Source organism: Pseudochaenichthys georgianus, chromosome 12, assembly GCF_902827115.2.
Source record: "Pseudochaenichthys georgianus chromosome 12, fPseGeo1.2, whole genome shotgun sequence".
In the NCBI taxonomy this organism is placed as follows: Eukaryota; Metazoa; Chordata; class Actinopteri; order Perciformes; family Channichthyidae; genus Pseudochaenichthys; species Pseudochaenichthys georgianus.
The window spans coordinates 22,080,742-22,106,574 of NC_047514.1; the positions used below are offsets into that span (position 1 = coordinate 22,080,742).

Below are 25,833 nucleotides of genomic sequence, written 5' to 3' on the forward strand. Positions count from 1 at the left end.
TATCCATGTCAACTCATATAAAACAATGTCGGCCTCCTGTATTTAGAGCATTACAGAGCTCCTCCAGCCTCACACATCGAGATTTTAGCTGTTGCTATAAACACTTCAAATACAGTGTAAGTGGCTCATTCAATATAGATATAAAAGCAATATTCAACATAAAAACACCTGAAAACGAACCTAAACTGAAGCATCCACCGATATGAACTACACCTCCCACAATGCAGCGCCTCAAGAGAGACCGCCCCTTTTTTGACCACGTGATCGCCTCCGACCAATGGGGAGTGTCGTTACAGGCGCAATGCGGTTGTCGGGATGTAAGGAGGAATGGCGACGGTCGAGACGGATTTGGAGGCCAGAGTAGACCTGAATGTGACCAAACAGAAGCCGAACACAGGTAGTCTGAACATTTGCTCTAAAAACACTCACAGATAAATAACAGTGACACACAGGTGGTGTGTTAACAACGAGGTGGAGCACAGTTTAAAATATGCACGACACATTTGAAGCATTGCAAAGCATTTTAACTGTGACATTTTTCTGCGAAACTTAAGAAAGCAATGTGATTTGAAATAAAGTTAAACATTGCAGTTTTAATTTTTGATATCTATTTTTCAACTGAACTTTACCAACACTATGGTACATGCATATCAATGCAATCAATACTGACATTATGCTTATGTATGCTTATGTACTGTTATATACATATTCTACTCCGCCTGATTTCTTACTGATTCCCTATTTGTTCCTTCGGCTTCATTTAATTCCTCATGTTCATACCTGGATCACATTGCCTTTGCATATATAGCCTGTATATGTTTATAAATAGTGTTTGAGAGTAATGATCTACAAGCAATTAAACTATTGGTTTTATTACATTTTGAATTACAATAGGTCTTCGCACACTTCGTGCTCAGGCTCAAGCTTGCTAGTATTTCACCAACATTAATATTTGCATATTGATTCAAGAAGTTTTACCATTTGTTATGTTGTTAACTACTAAATCTACAAACAGATATAGGCCCATTGCTTTTACTGTGACCAGTTTTGAAGCTGGTCACAGCTGCAAGGCCTGCAAGTTATTTTATAGGAAGAACTTGCAGACTTCCTATATAAAAAGGAAGTCTGCAAGTTCAAGGCTATTTTAGTTAATGTCACAAAACTGAGTGACTCAGTAAGACAACAGGCCCATTTTAAAACCAGCTCTCAAGTTGATACAACTGTCAAAGAAGGTAAAGGTTGAAATAAAATATATTTTGGTATTTAATAATTTTTTAATTATGTATGATATGTGAAAAAGTGGATATTTTTTCGAATAAACTTAGTCCAGTGACAACATTTTTATGGTATGGATCCATTTTGTTATAATATCGTATTACATGCTAATTTCATATTTGTTTGTGAATTAATGTGTGTCATGTGATTTATGCGTTATATATGAATAAATATACACACACAAACCATTTTCTGTAAGGTCAATAAACAACTTTAACATCATTCTATCATATTCATGGCATGTATGTTTCTTTTTTCCCTCTTCATCCAGGTTAGAATCAATTTCCTTCCAATGGAGAGTCTGAAAATGGAAACAGAGGTGACAGTGTCCTCCTCAGTGAGCGTGGTCTCCTCTTCTGCTACCCAGACTACCATCTCTCAGGCCACCCTGGCATCGAAGCAGAGAGACGGCCGAAAACCCACAGCCACGACTCCCCCCTTCCTCTCCAACCTGGGGAGGGCCACCCTGCGGGGGATTCGCAAGTGTCCGCAGTGTGGTGTCTACAATGGCACCCGCGGGCTCAGCTGCAAGAACAAAGCCTGCGGGATTTCCCTCAGAAATGCTTCTACCAAGGCGGGCAGGAAAAGCAAGAAATGTGGAGTGGAGGTGGTGAAAGTGATCATAGACAGTGAGGAGAGTGTCGGGAAAGAGGGTGCAGGAGGAGTCCTGGGTGGCGGCTCAGGTGGAGGAGTCCAGGTGTTTTCAGTGAGTCACAAAGGAAGAGGAGCCACAGCGACGCAGCTGGGCTTTGTTGAACTCGTCCCCACGGATACGGCTATCGCTACAGGAGACGGTGCCACCCTGCTAACTCGCATCAACCTGGGGCGCTGCTTCTTGCCCTCATGCAGGCAGGGTCAAAGGTCAAGTCAGGGCGAGACAGAATCAGCGGTGGCCGGTTCAAAACAGTCCCCCGACAGCCTCTGCGTCCACATTAAACAAGCGATTGAGTGTCAGAGTCGCGCAACACCACTGACCTTAAAGAGCTCCGTGCTGGACGGGCTGCAGGCCTCCATTCAAGCCAAGGAGGAGCTGTGGAGGCTGGCCACGGAGTCTTCTGGCCCCCTGGTGCAGCGCGTGGCAAAAGACACCCTGGTGGTGAAGTGCCACACAGATTCCCAGCATCCTCTGGGGCTGCTGCATCTCACCGTAGGAGCAGGTGGACTGTCGGAGGTTAAGAGCGAGGGGAAGGGCAGAGAGCAGCAGCACACGGTGTGTCACTGCGCCTGTCAGCTCAGCAGCAGGAGAGGTAAACCTGGTGCTGATGGAGCAGGTGGAGCGTCCACCAACTCTCTTCCTCCAGCTCCCAGCTCCCAGCCCTGCCTTCACTTCTACGCCTGTGTGTGTGCCTTTGCAAGCGACGAGAAACTGGCAACAGAGTTTGCTGCTTTCATCAACTACACCCCGAGTGGTACGGTAACTGACTGAGCCTGTTTTCTTCTGTCAGTTCAACGTATTTAAAGGAATAGTTTGTAGGCAGGTGTCTGTAGAGTTGTATCGATGCAATGATCAGCAATTCATTCGTTGATACAAAGCAAAAGAGTTGATATAAACCCTATCCTAACCCAAGCCTTATCCCTAAACATTTAGCAGTGCTTAGTCATGAGAAATGTGGCACTATAGGTTCATTTTTATAGTTTTTTATGTCTGAAAGAGCCCAGTAATAAAATAGTCAAATCATATTTCAGTTTCAATTTGATATAAATCTAACTGATGTTAAAATGGGCGTATGATGTTGTTTGATATGCCTGGCAGACCCCACATTTAAATCAAATCAAATTTGTATTGTGTGATATTCGCAAATATCCCAATCTTGTCCAAAAAGTGGATTTAATATGGTACCGTAATGTGATTTTTACCCCGAGATAATTCACAGAAAAGTTCTCGAGGTAAAAAAGTGAATTCATTTCAAAGATGTTCCACAGAAAATCAAACATGTACTATTCTGTCTATCATTTGTTTGTTATTCGTCTGACAGACACAACCAGCCTAGCTTTCCCCCCTGTATCCAGTCTTTATACCGAGCCAACCAAATTGGCTTTACTCTCTGCAAGAAAGAAGAAGATATATTTATATTCCTTTTTCATTTGTTTTTGTTTAATATCGAATGTGCTTATAATGCTTTTCTCTTCTTTCTTCCTTTCAGGTGTGCAGCAGAACGCCACCAGTAGGCTCTTCAGTCTCAGTGAGAAGCCTCTGCAGCAGGTCGAACCCTTCATCTCTCACCACACAACAAAGAAGCTTCGCCTGGATGATTCTCTCTCTGGTGCTTCATCATAAAACCATCTTTATATCATATTATCACTCATTAAAGCAGGATGATTCTCCAAAGCATTTCTGTCTGAATCTTCTCATCCAACCTGCGTCTCTTTGATGTCCTGCCTCTGTGTAGCCCCCTCAGTGGCCTCTCTCTCTGGGTTGGGGATGGAGGCAGCCCCCGGGGGCCTGAGGAAAGCTGGTCAGAGGAAAGCCCCCGGTGCTGGGGGGCTGAAGGCTCCAGGTGCTGCCTCTCTGCACTTCCCCTCCCTGCCTTTTCATCTTCCTGCTGCCTAAATGTGTTTGTTAAAGAGCCTTACATCGTCTTAGACATCTGTCTCTATCTTCATCATCCCCCCGTCTAATCCTGCAGCACTAATCCTGATCTGCTATTGAAAAGAACAGGGTCACACTGTGGAGGAGCATATTTTAACGTTTAATTCAAAAACATTGACAGGCCTTTTTAATGAAAGTTGACAGGCAAAAGCTCTCAAGTCTTTAAACACTGAGTATCTGGTTGGTGAGCGGTCCACTGAGGAACACCATGTATGTAGATAATGTGTGCGTGTTTGTTGTGATCTTCTAACCTGTGTGTCTTCATGTCTCAGGCAGTACGCAGGCTGTGGATGAGCGTACGGTGACCATGGGCTTCCAGCAGTGGCTGGCTAGCGTCACAGAGAGGATCCACCAGACCATGCACTACCAGTTTGATGGTAAAGATGAAGTATTATTGGCACGCTGCATGTTTATGGATCATTTCACCATGCAAATAGATAGTATATAAATTGCGTTAATTTGCTTTTCTCCAAGAGTTAAACGTGATGATGTCACTTTCATGGGTGAAGTCCCCTCCTTTCCAGTGGACTACCATGGGACCTCATTCAGGAACAATATCTTAATAAATCATGAAGGACACATATGATGTTTGTCAGTTTAAACGTTTATTTTGTAACTCAACAACAGTTTCAGTTTGTCAAGTAGTCCTATACATAGTTTTGAACTTCAATTCAATTCAAAACTATAGGTTACTTACGTAACCCCAGTTTTCAGAGTAACATGAAGTGAGATGTCTCACTATGGGATGTGCCTCATCGCGGAGCAAACAGAAGCATCAATCTCATTATGCCAATCCTGATTGGCTGGTGATCTTGACGTCAGCGTCAGGGAATTCACCCCCTATAAGTAGCCTGCGCCACGACGCATGCGTCATTCAAAATAAGCACCACTTCTTGCTTCACCATAGCAAGGAGGGCCGTCTGGTGAGACATCTCACTTCATGTTACTCTGATGCTGGGGTTACGTAAGTAACCTATAGTTCTCATTCATAACACTCCGTTCGATGTCTCACTATGGGATATTGTAGCTCCCGTATTGCCAGACGGGCTTATCTCGATAATCACAGATCAACCAGAATTTAACAGGTGGAGTCCCGACTCAACAAGGTGCCCAGCACTGCTCGGGCCACGCTTGGAGCGGAGACGTCTAGCCTGTCAAAGCGGACAAAAGTGAGCGGCGAAGACCAGCTCGCTGCTGCACAGATGTCTTGGATGGAAACACCCTTGAACAAAGCCCAGGATGTAGCCAGGCCCCGAGTCGAGTGAGCCCGTAGACCCGAAGGTGCTTGCAAACTCTGACTCGTATAGGCCAAAGCAATTGCCTCCACAATCCAGTGGGAGAGCCGTTGCTTAGTAACAGGCTTGCCCTTGTGAGGGTTAGCCCAGGACACGAAGAGTTGGTCATTATGACGAAGTTGGTCATTAAGACGAAGCTCCTTTGATCTGTCCATATAAATACGTACAAGATTGTTGCATCCTGATCATAACGGAGACATGGCTACACCCACTTATCCCAGACGGAGCCATTGAGCTAGCGGGGCGAAGAGCATACCGCTGGGACAGAAACATCGACTCTGGTAAAAGCAGGGGAGGGGGGTTATGCATTTACGTAAATAACAACTGGTGCAAGGATGCCATAATCATGGACAGTCATTGCTCTTCAGACCTGGAGTACTTGACGGTGAAATGCAGGCCTTTTTACCTCCCTCGTGAGTTTACCGTTGTCATAGTAACAGCTGTCTACATACCACCAGATGCTAATGCTAAAATAGCGCTAGGCTACCTGCACAGTGCTATCAATTCACAACAAAGCACATATCCCGAAGCCGCCCATATCATAGCTGGTGATTTCAACCATGCAGACTTGAAGACAGTTCTCCTAAAGTTTGTACAACACATAAAATGTGCTACCAGGGGTAAAAACACACTGGATAAGGCCTATTCAAACATTAAGAAGGGATTTAAGTCTGTACCACTACCACATCTAGGGCAGTCAGATCACCTGTCCATCCTTTTAACCCCAGCATACACCACTGTCAGGAGGAAAACTCAACCCACCACAAAGACTGTTAAAACATGGCCTGAAGGAGCTTCCTCGCAGCTACAGGATTGCTTCGAAAGGACTAACTGGGATATTTTTGAGGTTCAGGACTTGGAGGAGTACGCATCAACTGTACTCTGCTATATACAGAACTGTGTGAATAATGTGACTGTTGAAAAACGTATTCAGATATACCCCAACCAGAAGCCCTGGATGACGAAGGAGGTCAGAGCTCTCCTCAAGGGCCGAAACATGGCCTTCAGGTCTGGTGATAGTGCTCAATACAGTGCAGCTAGAGCCAACCTGAAGAGAGGCATCAGGAATGCCAAAGTAGCCTACAAGAGGAAGATTGAGGACCACTTCACCAACAACGATCCACGGCGGGTGTGGCAAGGTATACAGCACATCACCAACTACAAGAACAATAACAGCACAACGGTTGACGGGGACGCCTCACTGGCAGAGGAACTTAATTGTTTCTTTGCTCGTTTTGAGGTCAATGCAGTAGAGACGGACACAACAACCTCACCAGCATCCAACAGTCACACCCTCACGGTGCAGGAGCATGATGTGAGGCGTGTGCTCAGAGCGGTGAACCCGAGGAAAGCTGCAGGCCCTGATGGCGTGACGGGACCAACTTACGGAGGTCTTCACAAAGATCTTCAACCTGTCACTCTCCAAATCCATCATCCCTTCGTGCCTGAAATCTGCCACAATCATCCCTCTGCCGAAAAAAACCATCATCTCCAGCCTCAACGACTACCGTCCGGGAGCACTCACACCGCTCATCATGAAGTGTTTCGAGAGGCTGGTCCTGCAGCACATCAAAACCATTCTCCCACCCACCTTCGACCCAAATCAGTTTGCGTATAGAGCAAATAGGTCTACAGAGGATGCCATCGCCACTGTTCTTCACAGTGCACTGTCCCACCTTGAACACCAGGGGAGCTATGTGAGGATGCTCTTTGTTGATTACAGTTCTGCCTTTAATACAGTAATCTCGGGAAGATTGGTTTCCAAGCTATCTGACCTAGGATTTTCCCCAAACATCTGCCAATGGATTAAGGACTTCCTAACTAACCGCCCCCAGACAGTGAGAATAGGCCCTCACCTTTCCTCCACCCTCACACTCAGCACCGGTTCACCACAAGGCTGTGTGCTGAGCCCCATGCTCTACTCCCTGTACACCGATGACTGTGCCCCCACTCACCCCACCAACACCATTGTCAAGTTCGCGGACGACACAACCGTGGTTGGACTGATCACAAGAGGAGATGAGTCAGCCTGCAGGGATGAAATCCAGAGACTGGCAGTGTGGTGTTCAGATAATAACCTTGTTCTGAACTCCATAAAAACAAAAGAACTCATTATAGACTTCAGGAAAAACAGCACAACACCAGATCCACTGTACATCAACGGCAACTGTGTGGAAAGGGTTCCCACCTTCAGGTTCCTCGGCACACACATTGCTGAAGATCTATCCTGGTCTATTAACACCACAACATCTGTGAAAAAGGCCCAGCAGCGACTCCACTTCCTGAGGATCCTCAGGACAAACAACCTGGAGGAGAAGCTTCTGGTGTCTTTCTACCGCTGCTCCATAGAGAGTGTGCTGGCATATTGCCTAACCACGTGGTGTGCCAGCTGCTCAGAAAAGGACAGGAAAGCCCTTCAGAGGGTCATCAACACAGCCCAGAAGGTCATCGGCTGCTCACTGCCTTCTCTGGAGGAACTCTTCAGCCAACGTTGCCTCAACAGAGCAGGCAAAATAATTGCAGACTCTTCACACCCTGGACACTTCCTGTTTGCTCTTCTGCCCTCCGGTAGACGCTACAGGTCAATTCAATCAAGGACAAACCGACTGAAAAACAGTTTTTACCCCAGAGCCATACGAGAACTGAACACTGTCAAACGCTGAACTGAACAGTTACAACTTCCAACTGCACTACTTTTTAATAGTTGTATTAACTTATGAACTGATCGACATCAGAGATGCAAAATATCATCCCTGTGTTGTTTTTTTATATTGTAAACTGTATTTAAATAATGTGCGGGCATGTATGGATGTGTGAGCATGTTTAATGTGTATATGTTTATATAGATAATATATTTATTCGTTTTATGTGGAAATGCACTGCGAGGATTGCTTTTTTAAATTTCGTTGTACCTGGTGCGATGACAATAAAGGAATTCTATCTATCTTCTATCTATATGTGCGTAAAGCACGGACTGGACACAACAGATCCTGCTGCTGCTCCCCGGAGGAAACCAGCGGCGGAGGAAATGCCTCAATGTCAATTGGGGTACACGAACCAACCACCCTTGGTGTAAAGACAGGGTTGGGCTTCAACAACACTCTCGTTTGCCCTGGGGCGAACTGAGTGCATGAAGGATGTACAGACAGTGCATGAATATCACTGACCCGCTTGGCGGATGCCAGGGCCAGTAACAGCACTGTCTTGAGTGACAGATGTTTCATGTCAGCTCCTTCCAGGGGTTCAAATGGGGTCATTCTGAGCCCATTTAAAACCACTGCCAGGTCCCATAAGGGCACCAGCGACCTGGAGACAGGGAGGAGCCTGCGAGCTCCCTTCATAAAACGGCAGACCAAAGGGTGTTGGCTAGCCGTCTTACCCTCAAAGCCCACATGGCATGCAGCAATAGCAGCCAGGTACACCTTGATCGTAGAGAAAGCTCTGTGTTTATCGATCAAGTCCTGTAGGAATGATAGAATCACCCCGACAGGACATTGAAAGGAGATGTGTCCTTCTTGAAGGCACCACTCCTCAAACACCCTCCACTTACAGTCATAGAGAGACCTGGTGGAGGAAGCTCTCGCACTCTGAATAGTGTTTATCACCTTCTGAGGGAGTCCCACTGTATTCAGATTGTACCACTCACGGGTCAGGCCCATAGTGCCCCGCGCTCTGGGTGTGGGTGAAGAATCACCCCCCCCCCCCCCCCCCCCGCCTGAGACAATCTGTCCCTGCGTAGTGGGGGCTGCCATGGCTGCCCGCACAACAGCTGATATATCTCCGCCAGCCCGTACGTTGCGGGCTAGGGCGGAGCCATCAGGATAAGTGTGTGGCGTTGCTCCTTCACTCTGGCCAGAGTTGGGGGTAACAGAGCCAGGGCTGGGAACACGTACAGAGGACCCGGAGGTCAATCGTGTACGAGTGCGTCCCCGCCTAACAGTGCGTTTAAATCGTGCATTAAAGAGAACATCTGTCATTGAGCACTGTCAACTCCGCCGTAACGCACCCACAGCGGACTCACATTCCTTGGATGAGGAGTCCAGTCTGCATAGAGTGGTGCACCTCTGGACAGTAGTTCTGTCCCGAGGTGCATCACTCCCGGTACCTGTGTCGCTCTCAGAGAGAGGAGACGTCTGCCGCTCCAAGGGATCAGTTTGTGTGCCAGTGTGTGTGACTGGAGACAACGCAGCCTCCCTTGGCGGTTCATACACAATATTGTGTTGTCTGTCCTCACGAGGACATGGTGTCCTCTGAGAGAAGGCAGGAAGCGTTTTAGGGTGGGGAACACCGCTAAAAGCTCCGGGTGATTTACGTGCGCCTGCTGGAGGTCTCTGCTCTGGAGACCTCTCACCGGGCGACCTTCGTAAATACCCTATCAGCCTGTCTGACATGCGTCCGTGGTGACCACCTTCCGTGAAAGGACAGCACCCGTAGGCGCGTCCCGTACTAGAAAAGTCGGGTGTAGTGTAATAATAACCAATACTCTCCGCACGCCGTGTCGCGCGGGGTTTAGTTTTATTATGAGACCCATGTTGAGCTGGTGCTTTACGAGGACATTTGTCTGCGTAATCTGACTCTGCTCGGCGGGCATTATAGATAAAACCCTTCTTTCTAGGAGAGAGAGAACTTCTCTCTCCAGAATATGGGTTGACTCTCTCTGGGCTTGTGAAAATGTGTAACTGTTTTTGAGAAGCCCAGGCAGACGTCGTGAGTATCTCCTGCTGTATGCTCCTTAGAGCCAGCTGAGATGTCACGCTTACGGCTCCAGCCGGCACTGCGCATGCGTGTGACGGTGGTGCCTTCACAGCCCCAGCCGGCACTGCGCGTGCGCGTGACCGTGGTGCCCTTAAAGCTCCAGCCGGCACTGCGCGTGGCGGTGGTGTCTTCACAGACCCGTCAGTAATCCGCCTTTTGAGAGATGCCGTAGCTGCTCTCAGAAGGGGAACAATTGACGGGCTGTTTATTGGCTTCATTGATTTTCTTTTCATTTTTTTGAGCTGCGCCCTCGGCCTGAAGCCTGGATGCGTCAGCGGCAAATGTTTTATGACAGAGGAATCAATCAATGTGTGACATGTGTTTGTGCGGACTTGAGGATGGTGTTTAGGCATCTCTCGAGGCGGCTGGAACACATTCACGGAGGGGAGAAGGAGGGGCTGTCATACCTCTCGCTTCTTCTTCCTCGACTGCTGGCCGAAATTCTGGGTTGGCTGAGCCTGAGCTGCAGCCGGAACCGGAGATTTTCTCGGCCAACTTGCCCTTGTCTCCAGCCTGGGCTGGGGACTCGGGGTGGGCTGCGACCTCTGCTTGTCCGGTGCTTTAAACCGAGCAGAGTTCGAGACAGCTTGGGTGAAGGACTGCTGCTGCGAAGGCAGCGGCTGGACCCTTCGAGGGAGGCAGAGGTGGAGTGCCTCGTCCTCCTTCTTCTTCGTCTCACACCTCCTTTGCATGGAGGCGAGAGCGGAGCCGAAAATTCCCTCGGGAACGATGGGCATATCCAGCACATCTTTTCTCGATCAGGGAGGTTGGTGAGGTTGAGCCATCTCGCTCTTTCCTGCACAACCATGATCCCCATTACCTTGCCCGTGGCCTGGATGGCGCAGTGCTGGACACGGAGGCAAATGTCCGTGACCGCTGCCATCTCGTCCAGAGTGGCTGCTCCCTGGCTACCCGACAGGTCCTCGCAGAGCTCTGCTTGGTAGGCGGTTAGCAGCGAGGACACGTTCAGGGCCCTGGCGGACAGTGCTGCCGCTTTGTAGGACTTTTCAGTCATTGCTGACTGAAAACGGTCCGACTTTGCTGGCAGCGTGGGGTTCCTGCTCGGTGACGGGCGCTACCAGCGGTTCCATGGGCGGTATGCGGAGCAGGCCGAGCCTCTCCATTCCGTCGCAGTCTAGGGAGGAGGCACCCTGGATTGGGACCTTGTTGCTGAAGGGCCGGTCTCTCCACGAGACCGACACTTCATCCAACATTTCCGGAAAGACCGGAAGGAGTTGCCTCTTTTTGCCCGCTGCTTGGGGAAGATGTTTCCCCTCGTAGCGGGACCTGGAGGTCTCCTTGGCCATTTCAGCCAAGGGGGGGGGGGTCCTGTTCCGACAGGCTAGCTTGTCGTGCTAACCGTCGGCGGAGGCTCTTGACGGTGAAGCGGACACAATGTCCGCATGAGCCGGGGTTGTCGATAGCGCCTCGGGCGTGTTCCAGCCTGAGGCAGGACGAACAGACCTGCTGTGTGTCTGTGCCCGAGATCTTCAACCCGCAGCCGCAGAGTCGAGCCAACGAGTCCCTGACTCCTCTGGTGTGAGGGAGAGGGGCGTCCATTTTGTTCGCCTCGTGGCGTGGAGAGGGCCCGCTCTCGACAGGTGGGACGGGAGAAAAAGATGTTACCACATTGTCCTTAATCCGGAGAAAAGGACGGTGGGTCTTTTATTCCCGGAGAATACTGACTGGTGTGGCAGTATGCTCCTTTAATCTTTTCCCCTCCGTGGAGAAGAGAAAAGAAAAAACTTCCTCGCTACCGTGGTGTCGGTAGAGAGGGAGCGAGCTAGCAACAGGTGTGCTGCTAGCTTGAAAAATCAGACCTACCTTACTTTCTCGGGTAAGAGAAGGGCGAGGTCGATTTTAAATACTAACAGCGTTAGTACTACCGTCTTCCTGCGAAGCAGAAGGAGTAGCCGGCGAGCGCCTGTCGACCGAAATGGGTATTTGGGTTCAGTCTGTGGACAGTGAAGCTTGCACGGCTACTGTAGAGATGTGCTCTGAAGCGAGAAGAGGTGTTTGAATGACGCATGCGTTGTTGCGCAAGCTACTTATAGGGGGTGATTTCTCCTGACGCCGACGTCAAGATCACCAGCCAATCAGGATTGGCGTAATGATATTGATGCTTCTGTTTGCTCCGCGATGAGGCGCATCCCATAGTGAGACATCGAACGGAGTGTTATGAATGAGAACCTTTATTTATCCAGGTAAAATCCCATTGAGATCAATGATCTCTTTTTCAAGGGAGACCTGCAGCAGTAGGTTCCACAAGAAGACATAAACACATAAACAACAGAACAACAAAAGGACATCATACAGCAACATGTACAGGGATTATAATTTACATATCTAACCACATGTACAGGTACCAACAGCATCTGAGTGAGTAGCATCCAACCGAGCTTTAAAAACATGTAGTGGTACTAGCTTGGTAATTTTCCATTCTTTTTGCAGACTGTTCCATGTTAGTGGAGCTGCACATCTAAAAGCTTTCTTCCCTAAGACAGTCCTAGCACTTGGCACATTTAATAAAACCACAGCATGCGATCTCAGGCAATAAGTACTTTCAATTCGCAGAGAGATCAGGGAGCAGATATAAGATGGTAGTTTATCCAACATGGCTTTGTAAATGAAAAAGTACCAGTGACTGAGCCTCCGTACAGTAAGTGATGGCAAAACCGCCTTGGTATACAGGGTACAGTGATGCGTAAGTGCTTTACAATTTGCTTTAATCAACAATTATTTTGTTTATACATGGCCCAAGTTAATCCTGTGAATCTCCGCTAAACAAATGGCTTTTTTCAGTTCTTTGCACACAGTAAAAAGTTGTTGTGTTTCCAACAGGGAAACCTCAGCCTCTGGTGTACCACGTCCCCCAGGAGTTCTTCAACGCTCTGCAGTATCGCCTGTCGCTGGGCTCCAAGAAGAGGAGGCTGCCCAACTTCACAACAGGTGACATTTATCATTAGAAAGCTATTTTTAGCATACCTGGACCTCTACAGGTGCTGCAAGTGTGTGTACTGCATCCCATCCCAACATCTTAAGAAAAACACAGTGACAGAAATGAGTGCTGTAAAAGTTAATATTGCATTGCCTAGTATTTCAATTGTTTGTTTATTTTCCCTTCTACTTCACAACATCTGATATCTGAATATCAAGTATTGACTCTTTCTCTCTTCCTATCTGTGTGAATGTCAGCGTGTGTGAGGAATGATGGACTTCCTCTCGGCTCTTTCTCCAAGTACACCTGGCACATCACCAATCTCATGCAGGTCAAACGCATCTTTGACACCTCAGAGGTAAAAAATAGAACTTTCCTCCTCCTCTCTTTTTGTCCCCCTCGCTTTCCAATTTCATTTTTACTTTCTTAGCGAAACCTCTCTGATCTCTTGTTGTCCTGCTGCCAAAACCAGAGAAGATGTGCCATGCTAATATAATAGAAACATTCAAGTGTACAATCTTCTCACCTCTTTATTTCCCCTTCACTCTCTGCCCATCAGCTGCCTCTGGAGCTCTCTCAGAGCTTTGTAAAAAACGCCGACAGCTCGTATTCACGTTTTCACTGCCCTGAGCCTCCGCCTGAACCAGAACTACCAGATGGATTCAGAACAGATCGGCCGCAGGCTATACGACCGATGGAGCTCCGAACCTTCCTCAAAGTTGGTGAGTTGCTTGTTTCCAGTCTTTTTATAATACCATGAAGCAAACATTATATTTACACTCTGTAAGTGTTGGTGAATATGTAAATATGATGTCCTCTATTGTTTGTTTTTATGTTTTTAACTAAATTGATGCAGGTCTCCCTTGTAAAAGAGATCCATGATCTCAAGGGACCTATCTGTTTAAATAAAGGTTTGAAATTAAATGAAATGACACTGACAAATCTCTGCAGGACCAGCGGATCAGAAAGATGCCAGTCCGTTTGTGATCGAGTGGATCCCTGACGTTCTGCCTCGCTGTCAGATGGGGGAGCTCAGGATCAGCTTCGAATTTGGACACCAGCAGAGCGGCCAACAGGAGATCTGTGACAAAACGAGTGTGGCAGAGAAAGGAGCTCCTAATAAATCGGACTCAACCCAACCCAAACTCACAAAGGCTGCTGAAATCCTTCCGGTGGGTGTTTAGTGACAGTAATCAGTGTCAAACCTGCAATAATCCATTTAACCGCCTCTCTGGGTTTAAAGATATGGATTAATATGACTCATTGACTTATACAGCATCTAATACATGTATTATTCTGCAAGTTATGGATAATCAATTGCCATATGAAGGACAGTATGATATTTATCATTAGTGTTTTCAGACAATCTAGTCTGTTGTACACAACTCATCCTAATGCCTTTTATACTGAATGCTAAGTATTCATTACATCAAACTCAAAGAAAAACAACAAAAAATGCCTTTTTGTTGAAACACAATATGACACAACAACCAGAAAGAAGAAAAATGTATACCTTGTATTCAGGGTTGGGAGGGTTACTTTGTAAATGTAATCAGTTACTGATTACTGATTACATGGCTCTGAAAGTAATCCGAATACAGTTACAGTTACGTGTCTTTAAAAACGTAATCAGATTACTTTTAGATTACTTTTGAATTACTTTCTTTTTCCATCACAGATGGATGTTTTGGTGAACAGGAGACACAAAAAGCAAAAGGAAACTGAACGTGTTTTTACTGTTGTAATGGTTTATCAAGAGCACAACTGAAACATCACATCTGAAACGATGTATCAATCAATCAATCAATGTTTATTTATATAGCCCAATATCACAAATGTTACATTTGTCTCAGTGGTCTTCACAGTGTGTACAGAATATCAGTATGACAATACGACACCCTCTGTCCTTAGACCCTCACATCGTACAAGGAAAAACTTCCGGAGAAAACCCACAGTTTAAAGGGAAAAATGGGAGAAACCTCAGGGAGAGCAACTGTCCGTCCCTCTCCCAGGACGGACAGACGTGCAATAGATGCCGTGTGTAAATTGAAAAGATAATACATTTGCAACATAGGTAGTCCAAATGTTTGGAAATGCATGTGTGTATAATAGGAAGATGAATCCACGAGGATATCCATCCAGGACCGATGATCCAGGACCACAGCCACGACTCAAGATCCAGCGCTCGCGATCCAGGACACAGGACCGCAGGATCATCCATGACTCCGGATCCCGGCGTATATAGACACCAAAAAGAAAGACATTTGGGGAAGCTGGGTGAATGTAACAACATAATACACTTTTTGGGGATGCAGCTTGGGATGTGAGGAGTGAGGGACACGGCTTAGAACGGGCGTGTCGCCTTCTCTCCTGCCAGTGTTGGCAGGACATTAATTAAAATGTCGAACTCGGACTTCATTTTAAGGACATTTCGGCCAGGGGTGTAGAGCTATATTTGTTTAAGCACCGGATTGGCAAAACAGGAGAGTGTGTGCACCAATCTGCCTTGATCTATGTATTCATATCCGTGACACTCACAGTATCTGCTGCCCACAGCTGTTTTATAGAAGGAACACCTCCTTCACTTCATGACATCTCTGCAGCGCCAGGAGGCAGCGGGAGGGTTAACTCGGCCTCTGAGAAGACGAGCTCGCAGTGCCTTTCACGCACCGCCTTTCACGCACCGCCTTCACTGTGTTTACCTTCAGAAATAATCATTAGTAAGGCTAAAGAGCGACCGCAGGCTGATGTGTTTTAACCAAACACACACGCGATTTAAACGCAGACTTTTGTTCCTCCATGTTTCGTTGTTATTGTTTCACTGAGCGAGCGGACCCGCGATTTTTTTTCAAATGCTTTTTTGGCCCATCTGCGGCGGTAATAGGTTTTGTGCGCTGTGATGATTCGGCTGTACCTTTAGTAATGAATATTAAATGTTGTGAGGAAATCTTTACACCAATAATTCCAATAAGTAATCCAAAATGTATTCACTTCAGGTTACGAAAGTAACTGTAATCAGATTACTCGTTTTTCAAATGTAACGCGAGCTGAATAGTTACTTGATTTTTGTATTCTGATTACGTAACGCCGTTACATGTATTCCGTTACAACCCAACCCTGCTTGTATTTAAAACTAAGACATGTTAACGAACTTGATGAAAATGTTTCTTCCAATGGGAAAACACACATTCACTATTCCCTAACCTTTCCTAAAGGTTAACTGACCTGTATTTGTGTTCAAGATGTCTGTGTTTCAATGGAAAGCATAAAGGAAATAAAACACATTCATTGGATAAAATGTCTCTTTATTGGTAAATAAGCCTTGGCTGAACTTTGTTTGTAATGCTAAATAAAAAGTGTGTTTTTAGTAAAAGGCTGTGCACCATATTGATATATAATCTCAATCATTCATGATGCAAGACATAAACAAGTAGAAATGGTGTTTTGATTGAGTTTGGCTTGAGTTAGCCTGATCCCGATCACTGCGTCAAGTGCTCTGAGCGCGAGAATACAGCATTACGCATGCTCAAAGCTGATTGGGTGTTGCCCCACCGCTCAAATCTGATTGGCTGTTTGCCAATTACTGTTTTGCTGTTACAAAAGGTTAGTCACTGCCACCAACACGTGGATTATCGCCTACAGCAGCGCGCATTTTAACGATTGCCTTGATATTAATAACCTCAGGTTTACTAACCGCTGTACGCTGTTTTAAACACTATACTTCTGGTAAACTAATACGATTTGACGTGGAGTGGTTCTGGAGGAAATGCTAATGTTAACGTTTGCTAGTTTTTCAGAGAAAATGTATTTTATTTGCTTCCCATGTGTTTTATACTCGGAGGGGATGTAATTTACCATGGATGTATAAAGATGTTACCCGGTCCAAAAAAGACTTTCAGGAACTGAAGCATGTTTCTGCAAGGATGAATTCAAATATAAACAGCAGGAAAACGAGCTCATCGGATGGGCGGCTAGCCCCGAATGACAGCCCATACACAGGCGGAGAACAGGTATGTGCAAAGTCTGATTAAATCACCTGTATTCAGTTAATTATCTCAAATTGTTATTCTAAAATCAAATCAAAAGCTTGTATTGTCATTTGTTACCTTTTTTACTATCAACGGTATCTCGGCACCGAAACCGTAGTTTCGAATACACACCGGTGGTTTCTGACTTGGCTCGTTGTCAGCCGGTAACCAGCTGCCCAGACATTTCGAAAGAGGATGGAAACGAGGCGTTCGGGTGCCGTGGGAAGAACCTCCGTTTATTCACGTCCTGCAAGCTATATTGACACTGTATTACATACATACAGACTAGATACTATTCCTTTTCTGACCACTTTCTCTATACTTTCGTCTCTCTCTCCATAACTCCGCACTTCGCCTTGGCCATCACATTTCACACACACCGAGACTCCAAAACCCACAACCCCTTGCGGCTGCTACTCTTAAAGTGACAGGCCAAGCCTGTAACACTACCCCCACTCTGGATGATGATAAAACAACCTTTAACATCACTTCAGCATATAAACATTATAAAAGGAAAGCATGAAACATTAATGGCAACACATTCCCCACAATAATCCCCATTTCCCACAGTCCTTGAAGGCGTCTTCCTTGCTGTGGAAACAGCTTGAATCATGAGGCAATGTCCAGAACAATATCCACGAAGCATACTGCATAGATCCTTTTTTTCAACGTTTCAAAGGTGTATAAACACACATACTGATGTACATAACATACTGTGATGTAGTTAATCAACCCGGGTTAAATTAAACACTGTGACTTTACTCTATATGATGTGGCTCTTAGGCATTACAATTGTCAAACAACAACAAGCAATCTTACCATCTGTTTGGTTTCTCTAACCAGTTACATTCTGCATCAAGTGTCAAAGCAGTAAACACATTACTCATTACCACAGGCAACTAAATGAAATAGAACCACAAACTGTGAATGTATAACAATATAATTAAATAACTTTAGCTTAAGAGCATAGAATTACTCTGGAACTCTTTTTTTTTCTTTTTCTTTTACTGAGTTAGGAACTAACCTGCTGACACCCTGACTCAGGTTAAACTTTAACAAACCCTAGTGACTGACCCAGTCACCTAACATGTCAGGAGCTCTGCAGAGTCGTTGGGGTCTCTGTAGAGGGGTAGAAATCCGTAGGGGACCACTGGCCGGGGCCCTGGAAGGGCGCTGAGTCAGAGGAAGTCTGTCATGAAGCCCGCTGCTGCTCGGCGTAACTGGCGGTGAAGAACCTGGGTCCTGGAGGGTCTCCACAGCTAGATCCTCTGCGTCTGATGGGGGGTCCCACAGGTGGAGAGGCCCGATGACTGTGTCAGATGAGTTGAGGTCTGGCTGAGGGGGCGGCACCTCGACAGGCGCCCAGGCTTCTGTGTCTTTGAACACCCAGCTGTTGTCTAATTGGGTCCTGGAATAATAAGGCTTGAGCTTGTCATGGTGGACAACTTTGACTTTGGCTCTGGGGCTCTTTTTGAGTCTATAGATCAGGTCATCCAACATGCCTACAATGAAGTAAGGGCCCTCGTAGGATGGCAGAAACTTTCGTACCTTGTTTTTAACCCTTTTGGTGCCTTTAATCAGGTGCCAGACTGCATCTCCCACTTTGTGTTGGGTTTGACAAATGTTTTTGTCATACTGTTTTTTAGCTCGCTCAACAGATTTCCCAAGAGCTTCTCGTGCCAGCTGGTGAGACAGCTCCAGACGTTCTCTCAGTTTCATGACATATTGAGGGGGGGTGTTAGTGTCGATATTGTCATTGTCAGGTGGCAAACCAGCGACCAGGTCGACTGGCTCAGTGACTTCTTTTCCAAAAAGCATCATATTTGGTGTCAATCCGGTGGAGCTGTGTCGAGTTGCTCTATAAGCCATGAGTGCATAAGGCATCATGAGATCCCAGTCCCAGTGACATCTGTCTGCAGTGGTAGCCAGGATTTTCTGCAGAGTGGCATTAAAGCGCTCTACCTGTCCATCAGACTGTGGGTGAAATGGGGTAGTTCGAGTCTTGTCAATCCCCAGCAGCTCGCACATCCCCTGGAAAACAGCTGACTCGAAATTTGTGCCCTGGTCACTGTGCAAGCACTGGGGAGCTCCGTACCTACACACCCACTCAGAGGCGATCTTTTCTGCCACCGTGGATGCTTGCTGGTCTGGGATTGGATAGGCTTCTACCCACTTACTGAAGTAGTCTTGCACTACTAGTATGTAGCTATTGTGTCTCTCTGTTTCATTTAAAGGGCCCATCACATCAACTGCAATCCTCTCCATGGGGGCACCGACTCGCACCGTGCCCATAGCCGCTCGAGGAGTTTTCTTCGGGCGAGCTTTAGCAGCACAGCTGGGGCAGGTGCGGCACCAGAGTGTGACATCGTCTTTCATGTTATACCAAAAATATCTGGTTTGCAGGCGTGTGAGAGTTCTTTCTACTCCAAAATGGCCTCCCACAGGACCATCATGCATCTGCTCCATCACTGAACTGCGGTACATATGAGGCAGCACGATCTGGGGGTAAAACATTGTTCCTTCAGTGCTATAATATTTCCTCATTAGCACTCCATCTTTCTGGTAAAGTCTATTCCACTGTGCCCAGTATGATTTGGTAGCGGGGCTGAAGTGTGCTATGTCTGCATATGGCAGCCGGCGTCTCCCTTCATCCATCCACTTTTTTACTGGTGCAATGTCAGGGTCAGATTCCTGAGCCATTCTCAGCTGTTCTTGAGTCCAACCAGAGAATAAGCTGGTGTTGGGAATATCACTCACCAAGTTGATGCTTGGATTTAGCAGGTCATAGCTGTTATTGTTGTCACTGCAGGCATCCTCTACCCCCACTGGAGGAAACTCCGGCTCAGCTACCCCCACTAGAGGATGCTCTGTGTGAGTACATATGGCAACTTCAGCTGTACTGTCTGTCAGGTCACACTGGACCCCCTTATGCTGGTGTCGCTCGCTGTCATGCTCTGGCACTGTGCAGGGGCACGACTCCCTGCAGGGCCTCCTGGAAAGTGCGTCTGCATTTTGGTGGTGTCTCCCCGGTCGATAAACCACCTGAAAATCATACTCTGCCAGCTTCTCTAGCCAGCGGGCCAGCTGTCCCTCTGGTTCTTTTAACCTGGTTAACCAGCGCAGGCTGCTGTGATCAGTCCGGAGAGTGAATGGTCTGCCAAGCAGGTATTGTCTGAAGTGACAGGCAAACTCCACGCCTGCCAGAAGTTCCCGTCTGGTGGTGCAATAGTTTTGTTCTGTGGTTGACAACCTCCTGCTTCCATAGGCTAGCACCCTCTCCTCACCCCCCTGGATTTGGGAGAGGACTGCTCCGATTCCCCAGTCACTAGCATCGGTGTCGAGAAGCATCTCGCCGCTGTCAAGGGGGTAGCCTCGGACAGGAGCTGTTGACAGTCGTCCTTTCAGCTCTGTGAATGCCTCCTGGCATTCCTCTGTCCAATTAAATCGTGCATACTTTTTGGTCAGCTCGTGAAGAGGTTTAGCTATTGTAGCAAAGTTTTCCACAAAGCGTCTGTAATATGATGCCAGGCCCACAAACTGACGTACTTCAGAGATATTACGAGGCGTAGGCCACTCTGCCACTTTCTTCACCTTCTCTGGATCAGTAGACACACCCTGGGCTGAGACAATGTGGCCAAGGTAACCCACCTTCTCCCGGAAAAGGCAGCACTTTGACGGTTTCAGCTTCAGGTTAGCTCCTCGTAGCCTGGCGAACACTTCACTGAGCCGGCTTAGCATTTCGGAACCGTCCCGCCCCAGGACGATGATGTCATCGAGATACACCAAGCAGGTCTCCCACTGCAATCCCGCTAATACTCTGTCCATTAGCCTCTGAAACGTGGCCGGTGCATTGCAAAGTCCAAAGGGCATGACGTTCCATTCAAATAGTCCCTTGCAAGTGCAGAAAGCTGCGGCTTTGCGGGCCCTTGGTGTCAATTCCACCTGCCAGTAGCCTGAAGTCAAGTCTAGTGTACTGAAGTACCTGGCAGTGGACAGTGTGTCCAGAGTGTCCTGAATACGTGGCAGGGGATAGGCATCTTTAATAGTCCTTTCGTTAAGGGGTCTGTAATCCACACATAATCGCGGGCTTTGGTCTTTCTTCCTCACCATGACGATAGGTGCAGCCCAGCTGCTGTTGCTGGGACGAGCTACACCAGACTCCAGGCTCTGCTGTACCTGCAGATCTGCAGCAATCTGTTTGTCTCTGGCCATTCTGCGTGGCGGCTGCTTCACAGGCTGCCCAGGAGTAGTCTGTATGTCATGCTGCACTAAGCTGGTGCGGCCAAGGTCAGTGGGCCCGGTGGAGAACACATCACCGAACCTCCGTAGCACGTGAGCTAGCCCGGCTCTGTCCTCCTCAGACAGGTGAGCACAGCTCTCTGCATACATGTCCTGTAGATGACTGGGCACAGATATAACAGGAAAGTCATTGGGGTCTGATGTTACTGGGGACTTGGTCGGATGGAGATCCACTTCTCCCAACACCTCAGCTGGCTGAAGAACTCCGACCACCACTCCTCTCTTTAGAGTAACAGATGCAGGACCAGGATTGTAAATCCGCATGGGAATGTTGGAGGAATGCCGGGTGTGTACAACAACGCGAGCTGCCAGGACGTGCTGTCTCTCAATGAAGCCTTTAGTGGGGGTCAGCATCATATCTTTATTAACAGCAGAGCGAAGGCGGGCAGTACCAGGCACCACATACTCACACCCCGACTCTAATACTGTTGTCCGGGATACCCTGACGAGGTGCACTTCAGGCTGTCTGCTGGGTTTTGAGCGAGGCACTCTCTCCCCGAAGAGGGTGATTTCCCTGCGACCATAGTCCAAGTGAGCATGTGACTGCAGCAGAAAAGGGTGCCCCAGGATAACCTCTGTATTTTCAGCTGTGTCTGCCATAATAAAGTTCACATTGGTTACCTTGCTTCCAGCTTGAACTGGCAGGTTGACTTCCCCTCGGACAGCGATGCCCTCAGGACCGATGCCTTGTAACACTTGTACGATGGATGGCTGGATTTGAGGCTTCGATTCAACAGGAATGGCGTTGAAGTGGCGGAGGGGGAGTACATTCCTCCGAGCGCCAGAGTCGAGCAGAGCACACAGTTCATGTCCCTGTATCAGTATCCGGATACTCATGTCATCATCAGAGCCTTTATTGCATGTGACCACCGTACCTGAGTCAGGAGCTGGAGTGCTATTAGGTGCATGCTGTTTGCGTTTTCGGGAAGAGGGACAGTTCCTTTGTATGTGCCCCACACCAGAGCAGTTGTGGCAGATGACTTCTCTAGAGTTCATTTGTACAGGTTTAGCCAAGGTGCGCGGCTTATCCTCCAGTAGTCTTTGGATCACTTCTGCATCAGCAAGGGCGTTGGTGAAAATCTCCACACTGATGACGTCCTGCTCCGACTCATTACGGTCAGCATACACAATTGAAACGTTTTCATAGATGTCGTCTCTTAACAGGTGCAGGGCCTCTCCCGGTCCTCTGACTCTCTGTCTCAGTTCAATGCCTATGGCAGCAGCATGCTCTGAACACGGTCCGTAGGCCGCCTCAATCTCACTCAACATCCGCTGATAACTCCAGCGAGCAGATCTGGGGTTCTTGTGGATGATGGCAGCAGCGGGTCCAGTCAAGCTGAATCTGAGATGCACAGCCATAGTCCTCTCTGACCAGTGGTTCGCCTCAGCACATCCTTCAAAATGGAAGAGGAAGCCACTCCATGAGCCAGCCCCATCAAACTGGCTTGGGCGTAATGTTGGTATTCTCTCTCTGTGTCCACGGTGTTCATCTTCATCACTTGTGTCCATATAGTCCTCTCTGTGTGCTGCACGAGCTGCGTGGTTCAGACCAAGCTCTCCTCATGTTAGGCTGATCACACTCACACTGGCCAGGTGCGGTCCCACAGTGCACAGCTGAGCATGTGTGAGCTTGTACTTTACAAGGCAGTGTGGCAGGCTGCTGCATACAGGGTGTTAATGGTGACACTGGCGGCTGAAGGCACTGTGAATGAGCTGTGTAACCTGGGATGGTTGGCATAGAGTGGCTATAGTCCATGGAGGTGAAAGGATGAGCTGGTTTAGCTGAAGTTGATGCCATGCTCATTAAACGGTCACATTTTGGTGGAAAGGGGGTTAGAAACTCACTATTTGGCTGTACTTGCTCCTTTGTCGGCATGATGAAAGGGTTAGTTGGCGCCAGTGATGGTTCCGGCGGCGTGGCGTAGCTTGCGGCTCTGGTTAGCGTTAGCTCCATGCTAGTCAGAAATGGGTTGGTGCAGTCCCCATATCCAGTATCATCCATAATTGTCTGGTCAAACATGTCCACCTTACTTCGACCAGCCTCATCAATATTCACACAGAATGGATTAGAGATGTTCCGTGGAATTTTTCCGTTAGCTGCATCAGCTTGTCTCAGTCTGTGATTAGCATTAGCGTTAGCTCCGAACGCTGCCATTAAATCCATTCCACTCTTCTCCCCCGTAGAAAAAAAAAATCTCGGACGAGCCCCCAATGTTACCTTTTTTACTATCAACGGTATCTCGGCACCGAAACCGTAGTTTCGAATACACACCGGTGGTTTCTGACTTGGCTCGTTGTCAGCCGGTAACCAGCTGCCCAGACATTTCGAGGGGAAAGAGGATGGAAACGAGGCGTTCGGGTGCCGTGGGAAGAACCTCCGTTTATTCACGTCCTTCAAGCTATATTGACACTGTATTACATACATACATACAGACTAGATACTATTCCTTTTCTGACCACTTTCTCTATACTTTCGTCTCTCTCTCCATAACTCCGCACTTCGCCTTGGCCATCACATTTCACACACACCGAGACTCCAAAACCCACAACCCCTTGCGGCTGCTACTCTTAAAGTGACAGGCCAAGCCTGTAACACATTGTACAGAATACAACGAGATTTATAATCACTGCTCCAGCGAGTGCTTTAAAAACAGACATATTAAAACCTTTATATATACAGTCTATGATTAAAACACAGATTAAAAGGTCTGACAGTTTCGACCAGCAAGTAGTGCACACAGCTTCGGATGGTCATGTAGATGACCAGGATTAATAAATAAATAATAATAAATAAATAATTCCTCTGTAAGGAAACTGCTTTGTTTGGTTGTTTTGGTGAACAGTGCTCTGTGTTGCCCACTAGAGACTTTACGTTTGAGCAGGTTGTATCCGGAGTTTGACGTGTCTGTAATGTTTCCCGCCTGTTTATATGCTGACACTTGTATAAGCGAAAGGCAGTTTGGTACCATAATTGACTGTTTTCTGCAGTCCTGACTGACTGACTTGCATGAGGTCATATTACGAATTCATTCAATCAAATTAAGTTTAATGCAACGAGCAGAGATATGACTTGTTGTTTGTGCTGCATTTTATCATATTTACCCTTTAATTCACCAAATAAGTCTCATTGCGATTACAAAATAGTTTTTTCCAAGGGAGCCTTAACCAATATGACAGCATTATAATGATTCAAACTTAAAGAACTCATTATACCCTACTGTCCTACTAGGGCATTGCGTTCCAAGAATGCAGGGTTGTTGGTTGTTCCTAGAATCTTTAAAAGTACAATGGGAGCCAGAGCCTTTTCTTATCAAGCTCCACATTTGTGGAATCAGCTTCCAGTTTGTGTTCGGGCGGCAGACACCCTATCCGTTTTTAAGAGTGCGCTTAAGACCTTCCTTTTTGATAAAGCTTATAGTTAGGGCTGATTAGATTCAGCCCCTAGTTTTGCTGATATAGGCTTAGTTTGTCGGGGGACATCTTACTTCTTCCTTCTCTCTGTCTATACCCGTGTACACTCATGTTCCGATTAACCCAGCTTCCCCAAATGTCTTTCTTTTTGGTGTCTATATACGCTGGGATCCGGAGTCATGGATGATCCTGCGGTCCTGTGTCCTGGATCGCGAGCGCTGGATCTTGAGTCGTGGCTGTGGTCCTGGATCATAGGTCCTCGATGGATATCCTCGTGGATTCATCTTCCTATTATACACACATGCATTTCCAAACATTTGGACTACCTATGTTGCAAATGTATTATCTTTTCAATTTACACACGGCATCTATTGCACGTCTGTCCGTCCTGGGAGAGGGATCCCTCCTCTGTTGCTCTCCCTGAGGTTTCTCCCATTTTTTCCTTTAAACTGGGTTTTCTTTGGAAGTTTTTCCTTGTACGATGTGAGGGTCTAAGGACAGATGGTGTCGTATTGTCATACTGATATTCTGTACACACTGTGAAGACCACTGAGACAAATGTAACATTTGTGATATTGGGCTATATAAATAAACATTGATTGATTGATTGATTGAAACAATATTGGTGGCAATTTTTATGGAAAGACGTTCTGTAATGCTTTCCCAGCTTTTATGGGTTGATGACACATTTTCACCAGCAGAGGGAGACACAAGCCTTCTCTTTTCCTAACAGGGTTAAAGCTTTTCGAGCAAGCAAAGAAGAGGTGGAATTCCTCTGAGAAAATCAATGTAACCAGTGCCTTTATAAACCTCTGTGAAATTGACAAATATAGAAGAAAAATTCTGCATTTATCTGCATCTCATAATTTGGCTGGATCTGGCTTTCCTCCCTTCTGGGCATCACAAAGCAGGAATTACATGCTTGCTTTGAGATTTATCACTGGAAACATCACACATGCTTCCAAAATGTGTCCAAATGTTCATGAATTAATTAAGATTACAAGTTAATACCATGAGAACATTACGCCAAATGATATGCACTCCTCAAAAATAGCAGCTTGCACTGTGTATCTACATCAGGGGTGTAGGCGTTAGAGAACAGTGCCAGCCCCCGGCCCTGTTCCTCCCTCACAGGCCCCCAGGACATCAGTGTTGAGTACAGCCTCTGCCTGCACAGGGGGCCCGGCTGCCAGACAGCTCTGAGCCACGCATTGAGCTGTTTATGTAGTCCGTCAGTCACAG

The 25,833-nt window shown here is 47.1% G+C and overlaps 1 protein-coding gene across 2 annotated transcripts; it reads left to right on the top strand.

Annotated features, from left to right (window-relative positions):
* The first annotated feature begins 321 nt into the window (after positions 1-321).
* On the top strand, positions 322-16,267 carry c12h2orf42 (chromosome 12 C2orf42 homolog). Of its 2 annotated transcripts, XM_034095414.2 has the most exons (9): positions 322-397; positions 1,547-2,684; positions 3,420-3,539; positions 3,666-3,773; positions 4,138-4,242; positions 12,757-12,864; positions 13,111-13,211; positions 13,413-13,575; positions 13,805-16,267. In XM_034095414.2, exons 2-9 carry the CDS (start codon positions 1,568-1,570, stop codon positions 14,035-14,037), a joined length of 2,055 nt encoding a protein of 684 aa, XP_033951305.1. In that variant the 5' UTR covers positions 322-397; positions 1,547-1,567; the 3' UTR covers positions 14,038-16,267. The 2 variants fall into 2 exon arrangements, with proteins under 2 accessions (XP_033951305.1, XP_033951306.1); XM_034095415.2 differs by lacking the exon at positions 3,666-3,773.
* Positions 16,268-25,833: the final 9,566 nt, after the last annotated feature.